The 22321-nt window shown below is 42.9% G+C and overlaps 2 protein-coding genes across 3 annotated transcripts; both read left to right on the top strand.

Annotated features, from left to right (window-relative positions):
* The first annotated feature begins 235 nt into the window (after positions 1-235).
* Positions 236-19521, top strand: mypn (myopalladin). Of its 2 annotated transcripts, XM_082557399.1 has the most exons (21): positions 236-389; positions 2419-3492; positions 6659-6834; positions 6923-6974; positions 7070-7529; positions 7638-7712; positions 7796-7937; positions 9348-9371; positions 9752-9868; positions 9959-10724; positions 11394-12467; positions 12558-12690; positions 13373-13450; positions 14644-14865; positions 14950-15099; positions 15193-15272; positions 15533-15659; positions 15740-15947; positions 16027-16192; positions 16438-16571; positions 16673-19521. In XM_082557399.1, exons 2-21 carry the CDS (start codon positions 2423-2425, stop codon positions 16849-16851), a joined length of 5433 nt encoding a protein of 1810 aa, XP_082413525.1. In that variant the 5' UTR covers positions 236-389; positions 2419-2422; the 3' UTR covers positions 16852-19521. The 2 variants fall into 2 exon arrangements, with proteins under 2 accessions (XP_082413525.1, XP_082413526.1); XM_082557400.1 differs by lacking the exon at positions 13373-13450.
* Positions 19522-20968: 1447 nt separating this feature from the next.
* Positions 20969-21925, top strand: atoh7 (atonal bHLH transcription factor 7). Its single transcript, XM_082557149.1, has one exon. The coding sequence runs from the start codon at positions 21082-21084 to the stop codon at positions 21511-21513; it is 432 nt and encodes a 143-aa protein (XP_082413275.1). The 5' UTR covers positions 20969-21081; the 3' UTR covers positions 21514-21925.
* Positions 21926-22321: the final 396 nt, after the last annotated feature.

Below are 22321 nucleotides of genomic sequence, written 5' to 3'. Positions count from 1 at the left end.
GCCAAGGGGCTTCTAATTCTGCAGTACGGAGGTCTGCGATGAACCACAGGAGGAGGAATCCCTACAGCACAGCTCCCCATGACCAATAAGGAGGGACACCACCCAGCCACATGGGCAAGGCCTCCCCCAAAATAACCTGCCACTATTGCACTGACAAATGTTGCTACTTTTACTGGTGACAGGTTACCGTAGCTGCCCGGCTCCACATTTTCCTGTAAACTTCAAGGTTAATTCTCAGCAAGAAAAGAGGGAAGGCCGAGCAGCTGCCGGTGTCTGAGATTTTCCTGGGTGGCAGGAGCCTGAAGACTGGAATCGGCCCCCTTTCAGCACAGGTGCACTCTGAGGATTTACTAGTCCTTCCACAGGGGCCAGCTGGGTTTATTCTGAAGGTAAAAACACACCGGCCCCTAATTTAATTGTTCATGCATCTCGTTGACGTCTGTTGGCATCAGCCTCAGATGCTGTGTATAGCCTCAGAAACACTGACACTGAGCCTCAGACAAGCTTTAATCTGTTTCTGTTTGGACCATACGTTCCTGTTTAATTCAATGAGCTTAACCTGTGTGGACTGTTGTGTTTAGTCAAGGGGTCTGTTCATGTGTGTCATCTCACTCAGCAGTGCCACACTTATGATAATTATAGTAGTGTTTGTGTAACTTGATTAATGATCAAACTTATGATAGCAAGAGCCCACAGGTGCATTGCTGCTGCTTTTCTTTTCTTTTTTTCTTTTTGTTGATTTCCCTTCAGTAAACTGACCCCTCGCTATTATTAGATATGACTTGGTAGGCTTGGAGCCTGTTTGCAAAGGATAAATGTACACAACAGCTGCAGCTTCAGGTCTGTTGGAAGGGCATCGCTGTCTCTCCTAATTGCACTGATTTGAGTGTCAGTGGCATATGTGTACCCTATCTCATGTCTGCATTCAATAACTTGCTCATGCATGGTGTCAGAAAGCGCTGCAAAATCTAAACCTCATAAAAATGTTGATCTGAGGTGGTCAGGGGGGTAAAAAAGCCTGCCTGTGTCTCTCAGATCTGGTGACAGCACATGAACCTGATACCCTGTCGAGGCTGAATTTAGGCTAAAATAAAAAGCTATTTTTATTACATATCTCTGCTTTTAACCCCGGGCTCTGCATTCATGTTCTGACTGCGTGCCAAATATTTCACAAGGCATTGTTCAAACAAAACTGCAGTAGCGAGAGTTAAAGCTCAGATAATTATCACTGTATAGTTTTTACTGACTCCTTAACACACGACGCAGACAAAAAGCATTGAAACAAGACATCAGCTTCTGAACATAAAGATCTGATAAACCTGTCAGAGACCTAAAGAACCATGAATGATTTCTCAGATTTACTGTTTACTCGCTGGGAATCCAGTTAGTTTCTTGATAAACTGTTAACTCAGTGTCATTAATTAGTGGAAATAGAAAATTCAATAGCTATCACTATCTAACAAAAGTCAAAAGAGAAAGTTAATTTTCATGTTTTGGCATCTTTTGATTGAGATAGAATAGAATAAAATAAAACTGTAAATCAAGGATATACATGTCATATATACTGTTTATTAAACATGGCCAAAGTTACTGAAATAAGTAATCATCATGAGTCCAAACACTCAAGCTTCCAATTGCTTTAAAAGCATTCAGTTTCAGATAGTGGCCAGAGTGCCTGAGATAACCATAAGAATATACTCCTCTCTGACGTCATACTGAGTCACTTGTAGAAAAACAGAGGGTGATGAGGGGCAGCGAATCAGAAAGTTGGATTAAATAAAGAAGGACGGGAGTGAAAATGCCTTGTTTCAAACAGAAGGTGAATTGAGGCGCTATACCGAGGCGCCTTATAAGATCAATGACATGTGAAAAATCCCAAGCTACTCCATTAGTGTCCAAGAATTAAAATATGGAGGAAATGAGCCACTATAATATATGTTTGTCGCAGATTTTAATCAGGACTGGATTTGTTTGTACATAAGGAGTTATTCTGACAACTGAGTGCTGATTGTCAAGTAGCAACTTTTCTAAATGCTTGAAGTCAGCAAATTGATGTTTTGCATTAGTTTGTCCTCAGGAGTTAGATTTCCATCCACAGCTGTTTAAATATTTTCAATCTCAGATCACACAGGATGCGTGATCACACCACTGACTGCATTAGGATAGAAGCTGATCACGTCAAAATGTATTTGTTTGTGACATTTCACTCTGCTGACATTCACTGATTTACATTCATGTGGATCAGCTACACACAAGTGTGCAGGGTGTCTTGTTTCTTTCACGTTTGTTAATGACTTATTTAAGAGGAGGGGGCAGGAAATTATTCTATAAACCTGCAGAGGATCACATTAAGCCCGAAAGCCTACATGAATGTTTTTACTTTCATACTTTTTAAATTAAATCTTGTGTTTATTTTAGCAACATGCAAGAGAACAGCATTGACCAGCCACCGTCGCTGTCTCAGCTCTTAAGGGAGAGTTACCTGGCAGAAGCCACAGCCCAGCAGCGCCACAGCGAGATGAGCCGCTCAGACGCTTCGTCCTCTCGCATTCAGATCTACGGGTCACTCAAAGGCAAGGCGGAGGACACTATTGGCCACAGTGACCCCCAGTTTCCAGACCTTTCAGCCTTCCTCAGCCAGGAGGAACTGGATAAGAGCGTGAACCTGGCCCGCCAGGCCATCGGACACGAGCCTCGTGAGGAGAGGGCAGAGGTCAAAGCCTCTGTCACGCCATCTACCCCGTCCAGAATCTCCTCACCCTCAGTTTCTTCATCCACACCCAGTTCTGTTCCCATCTCTAACCCCTCTAATGCTCCTTCTGCTTCCCCCTCAACTGTGCCCCTCACTCAGCCGGAAAATTTCACATCTGACAGAAAGATGCACAAAGCATCCACACGGCAGGACAATGTGATCAGGAGCAGCAGGGACTTTGGTGAAGGATTCCAAGACTATAACAGGTCAGCAAGAAATGCCCCTTACGGTGTGGAGACCCAGTCCAAGAAGGAGTTCCTCAATAAGGCAGCTGACTTCATTGAGGAGCTGTCCTCTCTGTTCAAGGCCAACAGCTCCAAACGGATACGCCCGAGAGCCTGCAAAGCCCACAGGAGCAGGATCCCAAACAAGAGCCAGAACGATGGGACAACTTATCCCCTCGTCGCTGACAACCGGGAGCGCGCAGTCATGTCCATGGAGGTGGAGAAGGAGACACCCAGCCCTCCCGTTACACACCAACCAGTTGCCCAGCTGGGTTCTGAGACAGGACATGTGGAGTTTCAGGACTGCTCGATTACTGAGGAGCACCAGTGTGACTCTGTGCTCCAGGAGGCGGAGGAAGAGCCTCAAAGCTTTGCCTTAACAGAAACTCCATATCCAGCAGAGCCTGTGTGTGAACCGCCTCGCTTCATCCAGAAACTGAAAAGCAGGGAGGTTTCTGAGGGCACCAAGGTCCGGTTGGACTGCATTGTTAGAGGACTCCCTCTGCCTGAAGTCCGGTAAGATCATAAGTCATCATTAAGTTATTCTTTGTTTTGCAGGACACAATATCTGTTTCAGACTCTACACATTTTTTTCAAATGCAGTGTTTGTAAAAGCTCAATGTGCTGTTGGTTTTCCTCAACAGAAGCATCCCAGTGGACTTTTAGCAGCACACACAAGGGTCTAATTCAGCTGAAAGATTTTGTTTGAGTAGTGAGTACATAGCATGAGAACACAAGTGATACAATGTTACTTTGTACTTCTTCTTCTTCACTACTGTTCAGCAGCAAATATCAAACTTTCTACTCCACTACATTTATTTTGCAGCATTAGGTTAGTGATTTTGCATTTGGTACATAAAAATATATCTTAAGCTTTTACTGCACAATATAATGATTTTTAAAAATGTAACCATGTTTAAGTATTGCAACAGACATTTATTACAAAGGTAAAAGTTTGGGGGGGGGGGGGGGGGTTCTGCGGGCCTAATCCTCTTCAGCTAGCCTTCATTTATATGGAGAAAAGCTACTTTCGGCTGTTCCTTCTCCACAAGGGGTCATCATGGTGAAGGAAATACACTTTAATATGTTATTTTTTAAATATATATATTTTATTTGGTAGATAAAATAATGAATTAATGGTATGCCCATGCTTTTTAAACACTGCACACAGTTATACATATGCATACTAGAGTCCAGCACCTGATAATATTAACATTTCATACATGTATTGGCACCTATGTATGTAACAATGAAATGTCCTGATCAGCATGTATAACTCTGTATTCTTTGCTGATCAAATGCAAAAGATGAAAACGGTCTTTTCTGATGTGATTTATATATTTATTTTAAAAGACATATTTTGGTTACCTGTCGTCAGAGCCCGTCTCTAAATTACAAAGTCATTTAGGTTGTAACTCTGGATGAATGGCGCAGAGGTTTATTCGGAGATGCAGACAGAAGTGACATGTGATGACGGCCGACAGCTGATTCTGAACCATACGAGTGAGCGTTTGTGTCGATTTATGTGTCGTCGGGGGAGTAAATGATAACCGCACGAGGCATTCTCCTTTTAAGATGAGCAGTCATACAAATTATAAATCATTAAAAACTACACTGAAAATAAAAAGGCTAGAATTTAAGAACAATTTACACCTTTTACCACATTCAGTTAAAGGCCTCCTGTAACAAAAGTTTAGACATTTTTAAAGAGGCGTCATAATAATAATTGCCACATGGTGTTTTCATGGCTGTTTTGTTTGATCTGTTTTATGTGAATCGTATGTGAGCAGCTTTAACCCGCTGAGGTGCCTGACTATAGGGGGCATGGGCTTGTTAGCCCCGCTGCACATTGTTGAGCCACTACCTTATACTTGTCCAGGGAGAATGTAGCTCTCAGCCATTTTTAGACTGGGCTGGAAATGTGAGCTGCAGTCGTGTCTGATAATGGAACTGAGCTCTTGACAGAAGTGTGAAGACTTTGGTAAGATGATTTACAGTTTCTCCCGAGTGGATAATTTTATATGTTTTGTTGTGTGTGCCCCAGTGTCTCACAGATGTACATTTCTGAAGATCTGAGGTGTGTTTTAACAGTTTCTACTTACAAGTCTACTTTCTGTGTTAACACAGAGCTCATTTAATTAAGTGTGTTTTTGTCTGACGTAGCTGTTACCGTGTCTGAATTAAATGAGTCAAAATGGAGTTGTGAGGCTTATATTTTCCATCTGTTTTCAGTGGTGTGCTCTCTCTGATATGTCAGGTTGTAGCATTGTGTGCATCCTGAGTCTATGTTTAGCTTTGTGCGTATGTGGTTACGTCAGCCAGTCAGAGACCCCGGGGTTCATGAGGGAATCTCCTCTCTCGTTCTGATCTTCAGAGGGAAAATATCCCAGACAGGTGCAGAAAGCAAGGGTCTTTGGCCCACAGACAAGCCACCTCCTCTGCCACTCATGCTTTCAATTTAGACTCTTACTCACTGAGAGTGACAAAGCTCTGCTCAGACAGGACACAGGCAGTACACATTCCAGCCCGTCCTGCATTCGAGAATCAGGAACATCCCTTTAGCGCTGGTTTGTGTTTTCGCCCTCTGGAAATCTTCAGCTACAGCGGCGGGGGACATCAGAGCCTGCATACTGAACAGAAAAAGCGAAGCAGATGATCCATAATCTCAGCGTAATCGCTATGATATGAATTAGGACTATGTGGTGACGCGTTTCCAGAGAGCAACACATCAGCTCCCCATTCCTCTTTGTTTATTGGCTCGATTTTATAAAGCATCAGTGCCTCATCTCCTCAAAATAGATGTACGCTGACACAGAGGCTGCTGCATATGTTGCTGGCCAGCAGGGGAAGAAGTTAGAGGAAGAAGTTATTATAGTTTTACAATGACAAAAAAATAGACTGTTGCCAAGTACAGCTCCTGTCTACTCGTGCTCTAAGAAGGCTGTGCAGTACTAGTTGTGCTGGAAGGGTTTTCTGCCATTTTTTTAAGTTTTACATTTGTTAAAATACATTTTTTTGCTATTAATAACATAACATTTTAAACTGCAGTACTGATGATTGGCTTTAGGACTCAGACCTGCTGTAAGCTCCCTTGCATCTAAACACCTCTCTCATCAAGTCATAAACAAATTTTAAAAAAAAATCATATTTGGTTGCGTTTCATTATTTTAACTCGTTGATGTTAAAGTAAATGATGCTAACTGTTTTGTGCTCCTTGTCATGACAACATCAGCAGTGAATAGAAACAGCGTTTGAAGTGGCACGGCAAGCTGCTGCTTCTTCTCTTACAGGGAAAAGGATTGGGCATGCTCGTCAAAACATTTCCCTCCAGGCCTGCGCAACTCTGCTGAATGCTACCGAGCCAGAAACACAACTAGGGAAGTGGGAAAGAGGCCAGGCTGGTAGAAACAGTGTCAGCAGGTTAATAAAAAAGAAATCAAACTAAACTGCGTTTAAAACAAAAATGAACATGACTATAATGGAAACAGATGTTTTTACTTCTACTAGAAAAAAAATCAAGTTAAAGAAAAATCTGAATAAACAGAGAAACGCACCAAATTTAAAGCTCGCTGGGATTGTCCTGTAATGATTGGCTTTGTTGGCAAAAAAGAAACAAAAGAAAACTGTCACGGAGATGGAAGAAACTCACCGCTGATCAGTTTACCTTGTTTGTCTTCGATAGGTGGTTCTGTGAGGGAAAGGAGCTGGAGAACAGCCCTGACATTCAAATCATCACCAGTGGTGAGCAGCACTCTCTGATTATTGCAGAGGCATTCGAGGAGGATACCGGGCGCTACTCGTGCTTTGCGTCTAACTGCTACGGTACCGACTCCACGTCAGCTGAGATCTACGTAGAAGGTGATCGCTTCTTTCCTCCTTTTTGACACCTTAATATACCGCACTTCAACTTCTTTATTGATACACACCTTCCTGTTCAATGTCACAGGTGCCTCATCTTCCGATTCTGATGTGGAACCGCACTTTGAACATGTAGCCCAGTGAGTTCCTGCCCCGTTGTCGTTATCGTCACCCACCAACAAGAGTTATCAACACTAAACGAAACAAACACTTCTTTCTTTTGTGATTTTTAAAGGCTGCAGAGAAACCAACCAAAGTCATCCCCATCTTTACCGTCATCTGTAAATGAAACCTTCCCTCCAGAGGAGGAGGAGAGCGTGTCATCCCAGACTGCAGCGGCCCCCGAGGAACAACCAGAGGAGCAGCTCTCGCCTCCAGTGGCTGCTCAAACAGCATCTGAACCTCTTCTACCAATCCGGACATCTGCTGCTATACTTCCAGTCTCAGAGTTATCAGAAGAATCTGTGGCATCAGCAGCACATCCTGCTCAGGAGGAAACATCTGTGCTGTCTGTGCAGGTGTTTCCTGTTTCAACAGGTGATTCAGAACTTAGAGAAGCCCAAGGGGCGTCAGCATCTGTCCCAGTCATATCTACTCCACAGCTGCAACACACGGCTTCAACAACAGCTACGTCACAGCCTTTAAACTCTGTAGTGCCTGTCCTGTCACCTCCAGCACAAACACCCCAGGCTGAGGTAGAATACCTCAAAGGTTTTCCTTTCACTACATATTCTTTATTTTAGTTTAAGTTTATATAATTTGATCCATCCCCCCCTTTTTTTGGACTTTTTTTCCATCTTCAGAGTCCAACTCCCAACCACAGCTCTCCACAAGGATTAAACGGGCAACCCATTATGGCTGCCCCTGTCTTCACGAAGGTAACTTTTCTCTCAGAACGAGGCTGCTCTGTACAATACTGCTTGTTAAGGGATTTAACTTGAAGCTGGTTTTGTTCCATCAGAGCCTACAGGACCTCATTGCATCAGAAGGCCAGCTGGTGGTGCTAGAGTGTCGTGTGAAAGGGGTGCCGTCACCTCGAGTGGACTGGTACAGAGAAGGAAAAATCATGGAGGACTCGCCTGATTTCAGGATCCTGCAGAAAAGTAAGTTCTTTGCAAAAATCTCAAGTTTCTCCATATTTCTTTAGATTTTTCTGGGAAAATGGGAAATAGATACAGTAATTTACTGAAACATGCAAATATATATGGAAACAAACTATGTAAAGAAAAACAGAGGGGTCACTTTTTGTTCTGCTCTGTGTCAAGATGATCCCACAATATTGATTTTGAGGCTCTGGGGAGGCCGATCCATGACTGATTTTTCTAGCCAGGTGTGTTTTTACTACATTGGCAGTGTGTTTAGGATTTTTGTCATGCTGAAAAATGAAGCCCATCAGAGGATTTCCAGAAGATTGCAGGGTGCATCAGGCTCTGTCGGTGCTTTTTAGCATTTGTAGTTTCATCAGTTTTGACAGGCTCTCCAACACCACTGACTGAGATACAGCTGCAAACTATGACAGAGCGTTGGTCGTGTTTTACAGATGGCTGTAGACAATCACTCTTGTACTTCAAGATGTCCTCCACATAATTTGGCAAAGATTTGACTTTCAAATTTGAATCCATCACTCCATAATACCCGTTGTCACAAATTTTCACACCAGTTCTTGTGTAATCTGGCATACCTCAGCCTGTTTCCCTTCCTTGAAAATGGATTCTTGATAATAGATGGATCAAGAGCCAAATGTATTTCTCAGGTCTTATGTCAGGACTTTCTGACTTTCCCATCCCATTCAGGAGCTTTACATAGTTGGGGGTTGTTTTTTTTTCAATTCTTTTATCCTCTACATGTCTAGGTTCCTCAAATTTTCAAGAACGTAATGCATACAATGCCAAGTCATTTCAAGTTTTCGACTTCTAGCTTTTTGGAAATCACTTTGTTGGTTTTAAAATTGATTACTTGCTAAGTTACATGTGGACACAAAACTGGTTCATCCCTCGAGTTAGCTACCTTTTTATGCTTGAATGATTCATAGGTCAGCGTTAAACGACTTTACAAACCTAAAAAACTGTTTTGACTTCTTCTACAAGGACTGAACTGAAAATGAATGAATACGTAGCCAATGTCCAAAGAAAAAATTGAAATACCTTCAGAAAGCCTGGAGAAGTATTGCTTAAGATTACTTACAAGAATATTACAAGAATGTCTGCCTCTTTAGAAACAAAATATAAAGAAATGAGGGGTGAGTCAAGACATTTGCACAGTACTGTATTAAAAAATTGTCCAAGGGTTAATTTCATAAGCTCCAGGTCCTAAATCTTTATATTGCATTAACAGATTTTAAAGCTCAGATTGTGTATACGTGTATACATCTCTGCATGTGGAATTCACCATCATGAGTATTTAAATATTTTGGAAATGATTGCTAATAATGAGTCTCCAAAAAATTCATTAACAATAACATGAGCTTCTCCCCCCTGGTTTCATAATGATTTTGATACTTGCTTCTATTTCAGAGCCCAGATCTCCAGCTGATTCAGGTACATATTTCATTCAGTCTGTCAAAAATACAAGTGTTGACTGCACCATAGCAGCTGCCTGCCTGTATACGATGCTGCAGTGTGTACATATTCCTCTGTTGAAGTGTTTATAGTCCTTGGCTCAAGCTCCTGCTCTTCCCCTCTACATAAGCCAGGGCTGCTTTTCCTTGAATCTGGACCATATAAGGTAGCCTCCCATCCTGTGTCAAATCACCGTTGCAGATCACTTCAAACAGCCTTAGCTGCACGTAGATTCTCACTGCTGAAACAAGAGTCATGTATCTTTCTTTTCTGCACTTAAACACTTTGAGAAATCGCTGGGGTGCAGCTATAGAATATCCGACTTGATTGCATGCCACGTTTTTTCTCTTTACCTCTAGAGGAAATATGCACTTTGGTCATTGCTGAGGTCTTTCCTGAAGATTCGGGGGTGTTCACATGTACAGCAAACAACAAGTATGGAACCGTATCTAGCAGTGCTGCACTCAGGGTCAAAGGTAACACCTCTCTTTGGCTTTAAAAGTCAACAGCTTTCACATTTCTATCCTTATTGAAATTTCTGTATGTGTGTTGCTGGTTCTCCTCAGGCAATGGCAGCAACAGCAACCATGTGAGGTCTTCAAGCAGTTTAATAGTGGAGCCAAGTCAAGTTCAAGAACTTTCCCCATCAGCTCCTGCTGTAAAACCTCAACCAGAGGTTGTTATAACCAGCAGCATTAAGCCGCACTCCAGCACCATTCGTCTTGACCCACTCGTCTCTAGCACCTTACGCCTGGACCCCTTAAACACTAGCAGCCTTCGTCTAGACCCTCACAACTCTAGCATGTTGCGTCCCGACCCCCTCCGCACCAGCCTGCTCAATCTGGAGCCCTCCAGCCTGAGCAGCAGCTCCTGCTTGAACTCTCACAGCACCAGCACCCCAAATTTAGATCCTCTCTCACACAAGGACCTTCTAGGATCCAGTGGAGCACATGGTGCCAGAAAAATTTTCTCATATCCGAAATCCTTTACTTCTCCATCTGCAGCTGAGACTTCAGCACAGCAGGAGTTGTCCAGATCTTCAGCGACATCTCCTGACATCAGTTCCAAAGTTAAGGGGACCCCAGCCCATCAGAACGGGAGCCCTGTTGTGGTTCCCTTACCTGATCCTCCACCCAACTCCTGCCTAAAGACAGGCAACCTTACAAACCACAAAGACTCACGAACCAACTCCAGAGCAGGCCGACGTGTGCACTTCAAACTGCCTGAGGATGACGAGGGTGAACAAAGTGACACATCTAGTCCCTTTGATGAAGACATCACTGAGGCATCACTCAGCAAAGGACCACCACCAGTGCTGGCTAAGCCTAAACTGTGAGTAGAGCAAAAAGAAAGCAACAACACGTTGCTGAATTTTGAAAAAGTGCGTTGTTGGCAACAGTACAACATGATGAAAAAAAACATGCGCTCAGATGGAGATTTTGTTCATTATTTACCCAAATTCGGTCAAACTTTGAAGTCTGTGTTGAAGTGTGTTTGATGGGCTGTATTATGAAATGAAGAGGTGGGTGGTTCCTCCTCCACTCGCTCAGATAGCAGCTCTAATCCTTTCAGTTCATAAATGAATGCATTCGGACTTCAAATGTGGACCTTCAGACTTTCTAAGACAAAGGATGGCGTTTTCTATTTGTAAGTTTGCTTCTGTGCATTTATGTTGATCGGTTACTTCTAATAATGCTGTAAATCACATCCTGTTCTATGATTTAGCTTTTCTTTTTCTTCACAGGCTAAAACACAGATAAACATGACAAATAATTTATTGTGAGCCAATTTGCAGTCATTTCATGGTTACAAAAGAGGCAAACATTTTGTTTTCACTGAAAGCTCAGTGTATCTAAAGCTCGGTCTGTGTTGTTTATGGGCTGCTTGTTGGTAGTCCATAAAAGGGCAGAGTATTCTGCTGGATGCTGGATGCACTGAGCCTCTCTCGTCTTCACCATGTATAGTTTTGGTTCTTTGATTTTGTGTCTGTTTGATCAACAGGGACCCAGCTCAGCTCCAGATCCTGCACAACCAGGTCCTCATGGAGCAGCAGCAGGAGACTGAACCAGAAACGCAAACCCCCATCCAGCCTCAGTCTCACCCACCGTACCAGACCCAAATCCAGCCCGGAGTCCAGACCTCCCCTGAAGCTCCACTGTGGTCTCCAAGAATACCGCATGTGCCACCTTTACATACTACATCAGCCCTTCAGCAAACCCCCCACTCCGCACCTCCAGTGACCACCACCCCACATGCGCCAGGATCAACGTCTGCTGCAGCACTCAACACCACCTTTTCACCTTTTCTTAACACTTCCCAAGCTTCCCTTTTGAGCTCTCCTCCTTCACTTCCACAGCATATGAAATCCTCACTGGTGACCTCCCCTCCACCTGCCCCACAGCTAAACTCCGCCCCTTCTCTCAGTACAGCACCTGTAACCCAGATGAACACCATCCATGCCTCCCATATTAACCTGTCCCCTGCATCTTTTGCCAAAACTGCACCCACAGCCCAGTTTTGCTCTCCGCCTGCACCAAAGCTCAACACGGTTTCTACAGATTCGACCCCGGCCTTGCAGCAGATCACGTCCCCGGCTCCTCTTCTAAGAAGCACCCACGCCTCCCTCATGAATCTCACACCTACCTCACACTCCTTCAACTACATCCGACCTAAAGAGTTTGTAACCGCTCAGACCCTCTCACCGGTCAGGAGTCCTTCCCCAACAGAGTCACCAGTACCACTATTACACGAGCTGGCTGCTGAGCTCAACTCCTCCACGGCTAGCTCCCCTACTCTCCTCCCACCCCTCTCCCCACCACCCAGGATTTTCCCCACAAGGGTGCTCAAGTCTCCCACCAGCCCATCGTCTCTCGTATCCTCGCCTACACCGGGGTCAGTGCATAGCTTGTTCGTCCTAAGAGCCCAGTCACCCCCTCAGGCTTCTTCTCCCACCTCCAGCAGCTCCACCCCGAGTCCCATCCAAAACCCCGTCGCCTTCCTCAGCTCCGTCCTGCCATCCCTGACCCCGAGCCAGCCCACCAACTCAATGGGCCTGCCCAAGGGAGCTCCGTTAGGGTATGCCGTGTCTGACAAACGACTGCTAATGCAAATGTGACTGTCACACGTTCTGCCATGTGTTCTGTTTTTTGCCCTCTGTTTACTCAGGCTTCAAAAGAAGGCACTGAAGATCCGCCCTCCGTCAGCTGAAGCCATCCGCGAGAGCAGAGAAATTATCCTCCTCGACATCGAGAAGAAGCTTCGAGTTAAAGACGACACTCCACATTTTGTACATCAGCAGGTACTAGGTGGTCTCTGTGGCTTGCCTGCCTATTTTGTACTGATGAAGTGGTGAAGAAAATAGAACGGCGCATCAGCAAAAAGATTTTTCTTAGCCCAACAGGTGAATCCGGTGGTTTCTCTCGCCTCCACTGGATCACCCGCTCATCGGTTTAAAATATTAGTATGTGATCAATAATTGCAATAGAGTTTTTAATACTTTTAAAGATCATATTTTATCGAGTATTAACCAGTGACTGTGCTGCATTCTCACATCTTGTTGATGGAGACATTTATACGAAACCTCATTTCCAAAAAAACAACAATTGTGATGCAGCGTAAAATGCAAATGTAGCTAATCCGCTGATCATTAAACCCTTTATTTAAGACGACACATCAAATGTTTAAACTTTCAAATACTGTTATACATCGTCCCTTTTTAAATGAAATAAAGGGTTTACATGATTTTTGAAGGATTACATTGTGTTTTTATTGCACAGCATTCCAGTGTTTTTGGAAATGATGAATACAGAGCAGTGCCTCCCCCAGTCATTAACTGTCATTCATTCATCTTCTGGTGTCAGTGTAGCCTAACAACCTCTGCATGCTAATAATAACAGCTTGTGCGTTATTCCATCACTCTGTGTTTGTATGTAGGGTTTGTGTGTCTTTGGTGTTCTTCATCCATCCCTGTCCTTTCATAGAAGCTGAGTAATGAGGGGAAAACAGCGAGCAGGCCCCTTGGACCAAACACTGCCGCTACTGTCATTAACTATGATGAGGTACACGGACCCGACCCAAGCACTGCTTTGCTCGAGGCTGTATGGGTTATACTTCTGTTTCAGACACAATTTAGGATACTGTCATCTACAGGAGTGCACATAAGTGGTCCGCAGATGTCAAAATAAAAGACGCGCTCCAGATAAGAAGTTGCAACGCGCGTTTGCGTACATAAGATTTTCTGAAGGAGGACAGACATTTGTTTAGAACTCTTAAAGATGTCAAAGAAGCAAGCTCCTTCAAGCAATTTTTTTTGGTTTTCCTCCACCTCCAAAGAAATGTCAGAAGGAGTCCGAACCACAAAAGAAGCACGTATTCTCGGACAAGTGGTTGCAGGAGGTGAGCTGGCTTCAAACAAATGATGAACGCACAGAGATTTGATGCAGAATATGCCGTGAAAATCCCACTCTAGTGGACAAAAACAGTGCCTTTTATATGTATGCAAACGCGCGTTGCAACTTCTTATCTGGTGCGAATCTTTTATTTTGACAGCGCATGCGCACCTGCGGCCCACTTATGTGCACCCCTGGTCATCTACTTATCTAGTTTCCTTAATATCTCTAATCCAGCATTCACGCTTATGTTAACTAATACAGCGCACAACCTGCACGAATGATGGTGATGAGAATAATAATAATAATCCAATTAAAGGGGTTCAAATTCAAAAAAGATTCAAAATATTGTTTTCCTATTTTGGAAAACTATATTTTGCAGCCTTTTCTTCATGAGTTAAAAAAATTCCTTCCTCTCAGTGTTTCCTCAGTAACACTTCTACTTTTAAAAACATACATATTACCATGAAATTTCACACACCTCATCTTCCTCTGTTCTCTGTTTTACCCTCAGTTTTTGTGATTAGGTTAGATAAGCCTTTTTATTTAGCTTAGGTGTTGTTGTTTTTTTTGTTTTTTTTAACCTGGTGCTCCCAGATGCTGCTGTGTGGTCTTTCAACAACTGGTTTAAAGTCTGCATCTTTTTTTATTATGAGGTTTGAGTTTTGAGATGCACGTTGTCTCATGTTGCCGATTACTGCAAACCTCTCTTATCTCCCTGAGTTGTGGTTTCTGTGTATCAGGTGTGCATGTTACTGTAGCCATTTATTGTCAGGCCAGTCTGTGTGAGCAAACAGGGGACACGGTCCATGCAGCAGTATGACTGTTGTAACTATATTTATGTCGTGCTTCTCCTCCACTAGGAGTATAAAGTGTCCAGTTTTGAGCAAAGGTTAATGAGCGAGATCGAGTTCCGCCTGGAGAGGACGCCGGTGGAGGAGTCAGACGACGAGGTGCAGCACGATGATGTTCCCACGGGAAAATGCATTGCACCCATATTTGATAAGAAACTAAAGAACTTCAGGGCTATGGAGGGAGTGCCTGTAACTTTCTCATGTAAAGTAGTGGGAATCCCGGCACCAAAGGTGAGAGGTCAACAGCTAGGCTATGCAAAAGCATCTCTGACTTCGACCTCAGATTTTGTCATTCACACCTGTGGCTCTCATCAGGTTTACTGGTTTAAGGATGGCAAGCAGATCCTGAAGAAGAATGTCCATTGCAAGAAGATAAGAGAGGGGGACGGGACCTGTGCTTTACACATAGAATCCACGACCAGTGACGATGATGGAAACTACACCATCATGGTAGCCAATCCACAGGTGAAACTTCTGACTTATATCCTCTTCATGTTATCAGCACCTTGTTCTAGCTGCTCGAGCTGAGCTGTGATGTGATATTTCACTGATCACCAGGGGCGAATCAGCTGCTCAGGTCATTTAATAGTCCAAACGGGACCTCCCCGAAACCGAATGACACCCATTCATGCTCAGAGGTGAGTGTGCAGGGTGAACAGGCAAATATAGACTATCCTCTCTGATAGTAATATTGGTTTGGTAGCGCTTTATAACTGTAGATCTAAGTCATTCTGTTTAGCATTTGAAAGGAACATATAAACCTTTCAGAAATATTCCTATAAAAGTAAACATAGTGTTATTGATATTCTGGGATCTATTCTTAGTGGCCATTTACAAAACCAAGTGGATTCATGTGTGTGTTTCCTATAACATGCTGTGATCGCCTCCACGTTTTCAGGGTGCGAAACCGCATACAGGAAGTTGAAGGTGAACAAAGTCAGGGGCGCTTTTTTCAACCTCACTTCCTCCAGGCTCCAGGGGACATGATGGCTCATGAGGGAAGACTGTGCAGACTAGACTGTAAGGTAGGCAGGAGATCCCCGTGTGCCACTGAAGCCAGGAAGAATATTGCCTCCCCACACTGTAACACGTTTCTGTTCTCCAGGTGAGCGGCCTACCCAACCCTGAGCTCATGTGGCTGGTCAACGGGAGGCCCGTTTATCCAGACCTTTACCACAAGATGCTGGTGAGAGAGAACGGCGTCCATTCCCTGGTCATTGACCCTCTCACTCAGAAAGACGCCGGCACATACACCTGCATCGCAAGCAATAAAGCAGGGCAGAGCTCCTTCAGTCTGGAGCTGCAGGTTGTGGGTAAGGACCAAATACGATTGGGACTTTTGCTTTTTGACAATCCCAATGTGGACATTTCAATTATACATATTCGTTTTAGAAAAGGAAAGGAAGCACCCACCCCAGTTTGTGGAGAAGCTGCAGAACATGGGGATTCCTGAGGGAGCTCCAGTAAGGCTGGAATGTCGCGTTGTGGGTATGCCTCCTCCGGTCATCTTCTGGAAAAAAGACAACGAGACTATTCCCAGAACTAAAGACCGAATCAGGTTAGTAAGAACTCTGACTCCCTCAGACACGGTTTCAGAGCCGTGGCTTGATTAGAAATGAATTTAGAAGCCTGAGCGGTTAAATTTGGCAACTTTAATTCCAATGTTATACCTGCTTTCCTCTTCTCCTCCTCTCTTAATTTCCTGTCTGTATGTCCAATAAAAAGACACAGCCAAAATCCATATAACAAATTTTAAACTCTTTTGAAATTGAATCAAATTTCTCTATCATCTCTCTACCTCAGCATGACCCAGGACGCCACAGGATATGTGTGTCTCCTTATCCAGCCGACAACAAAAGACGATGCAGGCTGGTACACAGTGTCAGCAAAAAACGAGGCTGGAGTCATTTCATGCACCTGCAGACTTGATATATATGGTAAATATTCTGTACAGCTGAGTAGCTATCACTTTTATTAAGAAATCCATGGCATTTTTGGGTACGTCACTCTGTGTAGTAATGCTAGCTACCACCTTTAGCACAGTGGCATCAGAGCATCCCCGCACCCATGAAGAAAACTCCACGAACAGGAAGTCGATACGCGGCTCTGACAGGCCAGGGGCTCGACATCAAGTCAGTGTTCCCCACGTCGGACACCAGCCCCATCCTGTTCGCCAGCTCCCCACCGGAGGCCACACTGGAGAGCGAAGAACTGTGAGAGCTGGCGCAGGGGGAGGGACCCTCCAAACAGATACTGCGACCTCTCTGAGGAGAGCAATTACCTGAGCAGATTTTGTGTGATGCATTTGAAGTGACTGATTCAGATTAGGACGGCAGAGATTTATTGTGTTAAAGATGCAGCACTGATAGTGGGGGTTTGTCACCATTCCTATTTACTCAAGTTATACAACGAGTGTTTCACCTACAGAAAAAAATAACAGATTTGCAAAGTCTTAGCTCATGAGCCATCAGTGGAGTTCAGTTTCATGCGTGAAGTTTTTGAATGAATCTGATTTATTGTCAACATCATACTTGGCTATGATGGCGAGGCTGCTGAAGATCTGTTCTTAATATTTTGTCCTCTACTAAAGAGTGGTCCTGGCACCATGTATTTGTACTGCAAATCACATATATACCTGTATTGGTAGCAATAGTTTCTTTAAGACTTTACATAGAAAGTAGCTTGTATGTTTTTATTTATAGTATATATTAGACGTTTGAATGTGCCATTTAGATCGGTGTATTTAAATGGCTCTAGGAGGGTGGGGTGCTTCCTTCAGGTTCATCACATTTTGCATCACGTTTTTCATGTGCATGTTTGCCTACGGCTGATGAAGACTACGAAATAACTAAAGAAACACGCAGGCTCTTCTCATAGTCATTATACAGCCATGTTCAGCGCTCACCGGTGCCTTGATTTCAGGTGAGATAATCAATCTGCTTAAAAGCAAACTAAAGTTCAAGAAGTGTTTCCCAGAGGAATGAGTCTGAAAACGACTGAAAATGCGTCACTGACATATACAACAAAAGCAGCCATTACTACTGAGCATTCAAGTAAAAACAAGACTGCAGGCACACATTCAGCTAATGTAAAATTGCACATTGTAAAATAGTTTTCTCCTTCTCAGAATGAAGTTATATTTATTCAAATGGGTGACGTGTTTGCTTTGCTGGAACAGCTTCAACAGCACCTAAAAAACATCTTCTCCATTTCCTTCTCGGGTCTGTTTGATTACAGTTCATTTAAATATTTTCATCTAAGAGGGCTTTAAAATCCACTTTTATTTTTTTTTGCTTTCACGATTATGAGCCTGTTTTGACTCTGCTCTAATTGGAGTCCTATTAGCTTAAACTGATGCCAAATACAAGGCAAATGGGAAAGCTCAGAAGCCAATTAAGCATTGCTAATCAGTCCAATTATAGAGGATGAGAGTTCAAACAGGCATAAAATTATGTTCACCTTACGTGACCCAATTATACTCGCTGCCTCATCTGACCAGCTGCCAGGCCTACTTGTTAACTGGGTGCTGTGTGTGGGTGGGTGTTGTAAAGCAGTAAACAATCAAGTGTTTTGTGGGTTTTTTGTTTGTTTGTTTTTTTATTCTTAGATTTTTTTTAAGCTGCATTCGTTACACTTACAGCTCATTTCGTGATGAATATTGCCGTGATGTTTTTTAAAATACGTTAAACCTGATAATTGTTACTGTCTTCATTGCACTGTAACATCAATGTGCCGAACACAGTTTTGTAAGTAACTGTCACAAAATACATTTGATAAGCGCTCACATGTGTTTGAGGAGAAGTTTAGCACACAAAGCATTTCCTCTGAAAGCAAGTGTAATCTTATTTAAGCTGCTTGTTTAAGGTAAGGTGGATCCTGATGATAATGAGATTTATTAACTCAATGTAGATTAAACCTGGTCTTACACTTTCGCTTGCACTAAAGCATACGCTTTCTTCCCTAATCTCTATTTCTCCATGAGGAGATCTGGATTTTTGAGGGTGCATGATTCTCTCAGAGCAAACCAATCACTCCTCAGATGTGACATATGGCTTTTGACAGAGGGGCATGGCTGAGCCATCGGTGCTCCAACAAGCCAATCGTATGAGGGGCTGCAAAAAAAGAAAAGGGTGGAAGGCACGTAAGGGCAGGGCAACGTCGAGACGAGCCCCTCAGACAAGACAAGCAGCAGCTGGCAAACTGCATCAATCTGTAATCAATTAACCAACTGGTAGATGGGATTACATGCCTAACTGCACAGCTAACCAGTCCATCCCAAAATGACCAGACAGCATCAGCTTGTGTGCTTGACCCAATACCAGAGACCGGCATTATGCTCGGGCTCCAACAGTGATTAATCATTCATAACCTGCCTCTACACCCAAGCTTTGAGCCTGTCAATACACAGTGGCAGGAGCTGCATGTCCTTCCTGACAAAGAATGACAACAGGAAAGAAAACTCAACAAAACACAGCAGAAGCAGCAGTTAAAGAAAAAGAGTTATCATGTAAAAGAGCTGAATTGTAAACAAAAGTGAGTCCCTTTTTTTAAGAATACAATCTTATTATGTAAATTAGAGGTGTCAAACATAAGGCCCAGGGGCCAGAAGAAGCCCAGCAATGACTCCAATCAGGCCCTCTGGGCAACTTTGGAAATTGTGAAAGAGGGTGTAGATTTTTAACTTTTAACTGTATTTTCATGTTTTACTGCATTTCCTATTGATAAAGACCTCAACTGGTATTCAATAATGAACTGAAATAGTTAAGTAACAGAAAAGTTCCTGTTTTCTACTATGTACTGTAAAAATTTCTGTTTGTTAGTTGTTGTTTTTTCTCCATGGTAAAAAAAAAAAAAAGCAAAAAGAAAATAAATACAATACAAATGAGATCTACTGTTGCACTTATTTTTCATATATTCAGACATATGAGTGATTAAATGTTTATTTAAATGTCTTTACACTGACCCACTTAAGATCACAGTGGGCTGTATGTGGCTCACAGTGTATTATACTGATGGATTATTAAAATATGGAAGTTTAATATTTGATTCCATAAGTTTTAGCTGTACTTCATCTCAAAATAGTTACCTAGAAGTACATTAAAACATGTAAGTACAGTGCAAGTGTGTAAAAGTGATGAAAACACTGCTATTTTGAAGTCAAATGACATTAAGGTGTTTCAGCAGAATAAGTCTGAGTGTCACTGGAACCTGCTGAATGACAGCGTGGGCAGATGGGAAGGACAGACAGACAAATTATTCTGTCTGTCTCATTTTCTCGGCCGACTAAACAGATCAATTATTTATATCGCATGCAGACGCAAGTACATAAAGAACATTAATGCATCCCATACACTCTCATTCATTACCACTGATAAAAAGCCTTAAAAGAGAATTATAAAAGTCTCCACATCTGAACATAAACTGCTGCCACCCCCCCCCCCCCCCCCCAAAAAAAAAAATCCTCCACCGGTGCAGTAATCTTTACACCATCTTGCTCCATATTGTTTGAAAGTCATAATCCCCTGATGTGCTGTTAATGTCCCTCAGGTTACAGGCCTCACTTACACTCGCGTTGCCTCGGGCTAATCTCAGATTATGGTTCTCGTCGCACAGAGGCAATTACATTTTAAGTGAAAGGCTTCCTCTCGATGGCTTATGTGACTTAATAATCGCTTTATAGCCAAGAGTCCATATTTAATTTATATATAAATCGGATATGTTGTAAAGACTGAATCCTGACAGTTAAAGACAACAACGTAAAAGAAACATTAGACCTGAAAAGACTCATTTATGTACAGATTGAAAACTTCCTTTCACGCCTTTAGAGGCTGAGACATAAACTGGATTTTTATAAAATTCCTTTTGTGTTGAAGTTTTAGCTTCTAATACAAGAAATCTATTTTTGCATTTAACTTAATTAGAAGTCCAGCATTTATAGTTTATTAGTAGGTTTTACATTAGAGCTTTAGCCTCTATTAGTTTGTTTGCATCCTCAGCACTGGTGAGTGGAGCTACCAGATGGTAGACTTTTGGTCTTTGTGACACATGGCTCCGAGTGAAGCCATGGCCAGATAGCCCAGCCCAAGATAATTGAAATTTCATTAAGGTTTTGTGTGTGTGTGCCTAGGAGTGGGTGTGGGTGTTTATGAGTCTCCATGGGTGTGTTTTTCTCTATGAGCAATATTGAGGGTGGGGGTGGGGCAGGGGCTCCACCTGCTGCCACCTGTTCGTCTGCTTTGTCTTATAAAAGCTGCCCCGATGTCTCCAGGATCACAGACACCTTGGACTCTTCAGTCTGAGCACTCCTTGGAGTTGCAAATACTTGAGACCCCGCACACAGGGAAAGCCTTGGAAAAACAAATAAATCAAAGCTCAGAGAAGCACTGAATCTTGAAAGTAGGAACCTCTTTGATAAATCTGATTAGTTTGCGTCTTCAATCGAAAACCATGAAGGCCCGTCGACCCAGCTGCACCGACTCTGGATCCGAATCTTCAGAGCTGGACTCCAAGAGCCCGGAGAAGTACGAGACTGCTACGAGGCGCCGGATGGCTGCCAACGCCAGAGAGAGGAAGAGGATGCAGGGCTTGAACACAGCCTTTGATCGCTTACGTAAGGTGGTCCCACAGTGGGGCCAGGACAAGAAGCTGTCCAAGTATGAAACCCTGCAGATGGCCCTCAGCTACATCGTGGCCCTCAACCGGATCCTGACAGATGCCAGGAGGCACACTGGTTCTCACAGGCAGTGGCTGGACCTGCAGTTTGATTGCGTGCAGCCTGAAAACTACTCCTGCCTCATGAGGTACGACTCCGCTACCGGACAGGAGTACATCCACTCATCGCTCTCGTATCAGTTTGACGGGCACGAGGTGCACGCGTAAACTGCTCCATCGAGTAGATAATCAGTCATGTTGTTGGATGTGAATGACAATGTGAATCATTTTTCTCCAGTCTAGGAGACAGTAAATACATTTGTATTGCATTATTTTCATTTTGTATGACAATCAAAGAGTCTTCGGTTTCGGCTTGAAGCCTTTCATTTGTTTTTGCTAGGAAACCCAGCAATGTTGAGCAAGTTTTTGTTCAGAGTATAGCAATGAAACAGCTGTAGTGTCATTGCAGACCGTTAGATTGTACTGAGGATACAGGCAATGTTGTAATTTTTTTAATCGGTTATTTTGATGTGGCCCTAAAAAAGCTGTGCAATGTTTGATGGATTATGCAAAAATCACTGAGGTCTTAGATGCATAGCTGATGTCCAGATAACTAAAGTAACTATTTTCCCAAAGTGTAAATGCATGTTTGTAGATTTGAAAAAAAAGAAAAAAGTATGTTATTTTTCAACAGACTTTTTTTTATTATAGTTTTTCATCAAAAATAAAATTATTTTGTATGAAACTTTATAAGTGTTGTTTTTATTGGTACAGCTATGAGAGGTTTTCTCCCTTTTCACACAGTTTATTGCTATTCAAGTTTGCAAAATATACATATGAAAAAAAGCTAATTTCTGAGTACTTCATACCAAAACTGTGACGTTTAAAGTATAACAAAGTATGGCATTTAAATGCTTATAATGTCACTTTGCGTGAGGAATTATCACTGGGAAGAAATAATTTACAGCATGGTTTGTGTTGCACATGTCAAACTCCCTGTAAGAGCGAAGCCTCGCTCTGCAGCCTCGGTATTAAA

The sequence above is a fragment of the Aulonocara stuartgranti genome (genome assembly GCF_965226115.1).
Source record: "Aulonocara stuartgranti genome assembly, chromosome: 13".
NCBI classification, from domain to species: domain Eukaryota; kingdom Metazoa; phylum Chordata; class Actinopteri; order Cichliformes; family Cichlidae; genus Aulonocara; species Aulonocara stuartgranti.
This window is presented reverse-complemented; position numbering and strand designations above follow the sequence as displayed.

Bases quoted from the DNA above. Each gene is read 5' to 3' on its own strand.
- atoh7 (XM_082557149.1), top strand. From the start codon at position 21,082: ATGAAGGCCCGTCGACCCAGCTGCACCGACTCTGGATCCGAATCTTCA.
- mypn (XM_082557399.1), top strand. From the start codon at position 2,423: ATGCAAGAGAACAGCATTGACCAGCCACCGTCGCTGTCTCAGCTCTTA. The intron at 12,691-13,372 runs GTACTAGGTGGT...GTCCTTTCATAG, and splicing joins CACATTTTGTACATCAGCAG to AAGCTGAGTAATGAGGGGAA. The intron at 15,273-15,532 runs GTGAGTGTGCAG...CCACGTTTTCAG, and splicing joins ACACCCATTCATGCTCAGAG to GGTGCGAAACCGCATACAGG.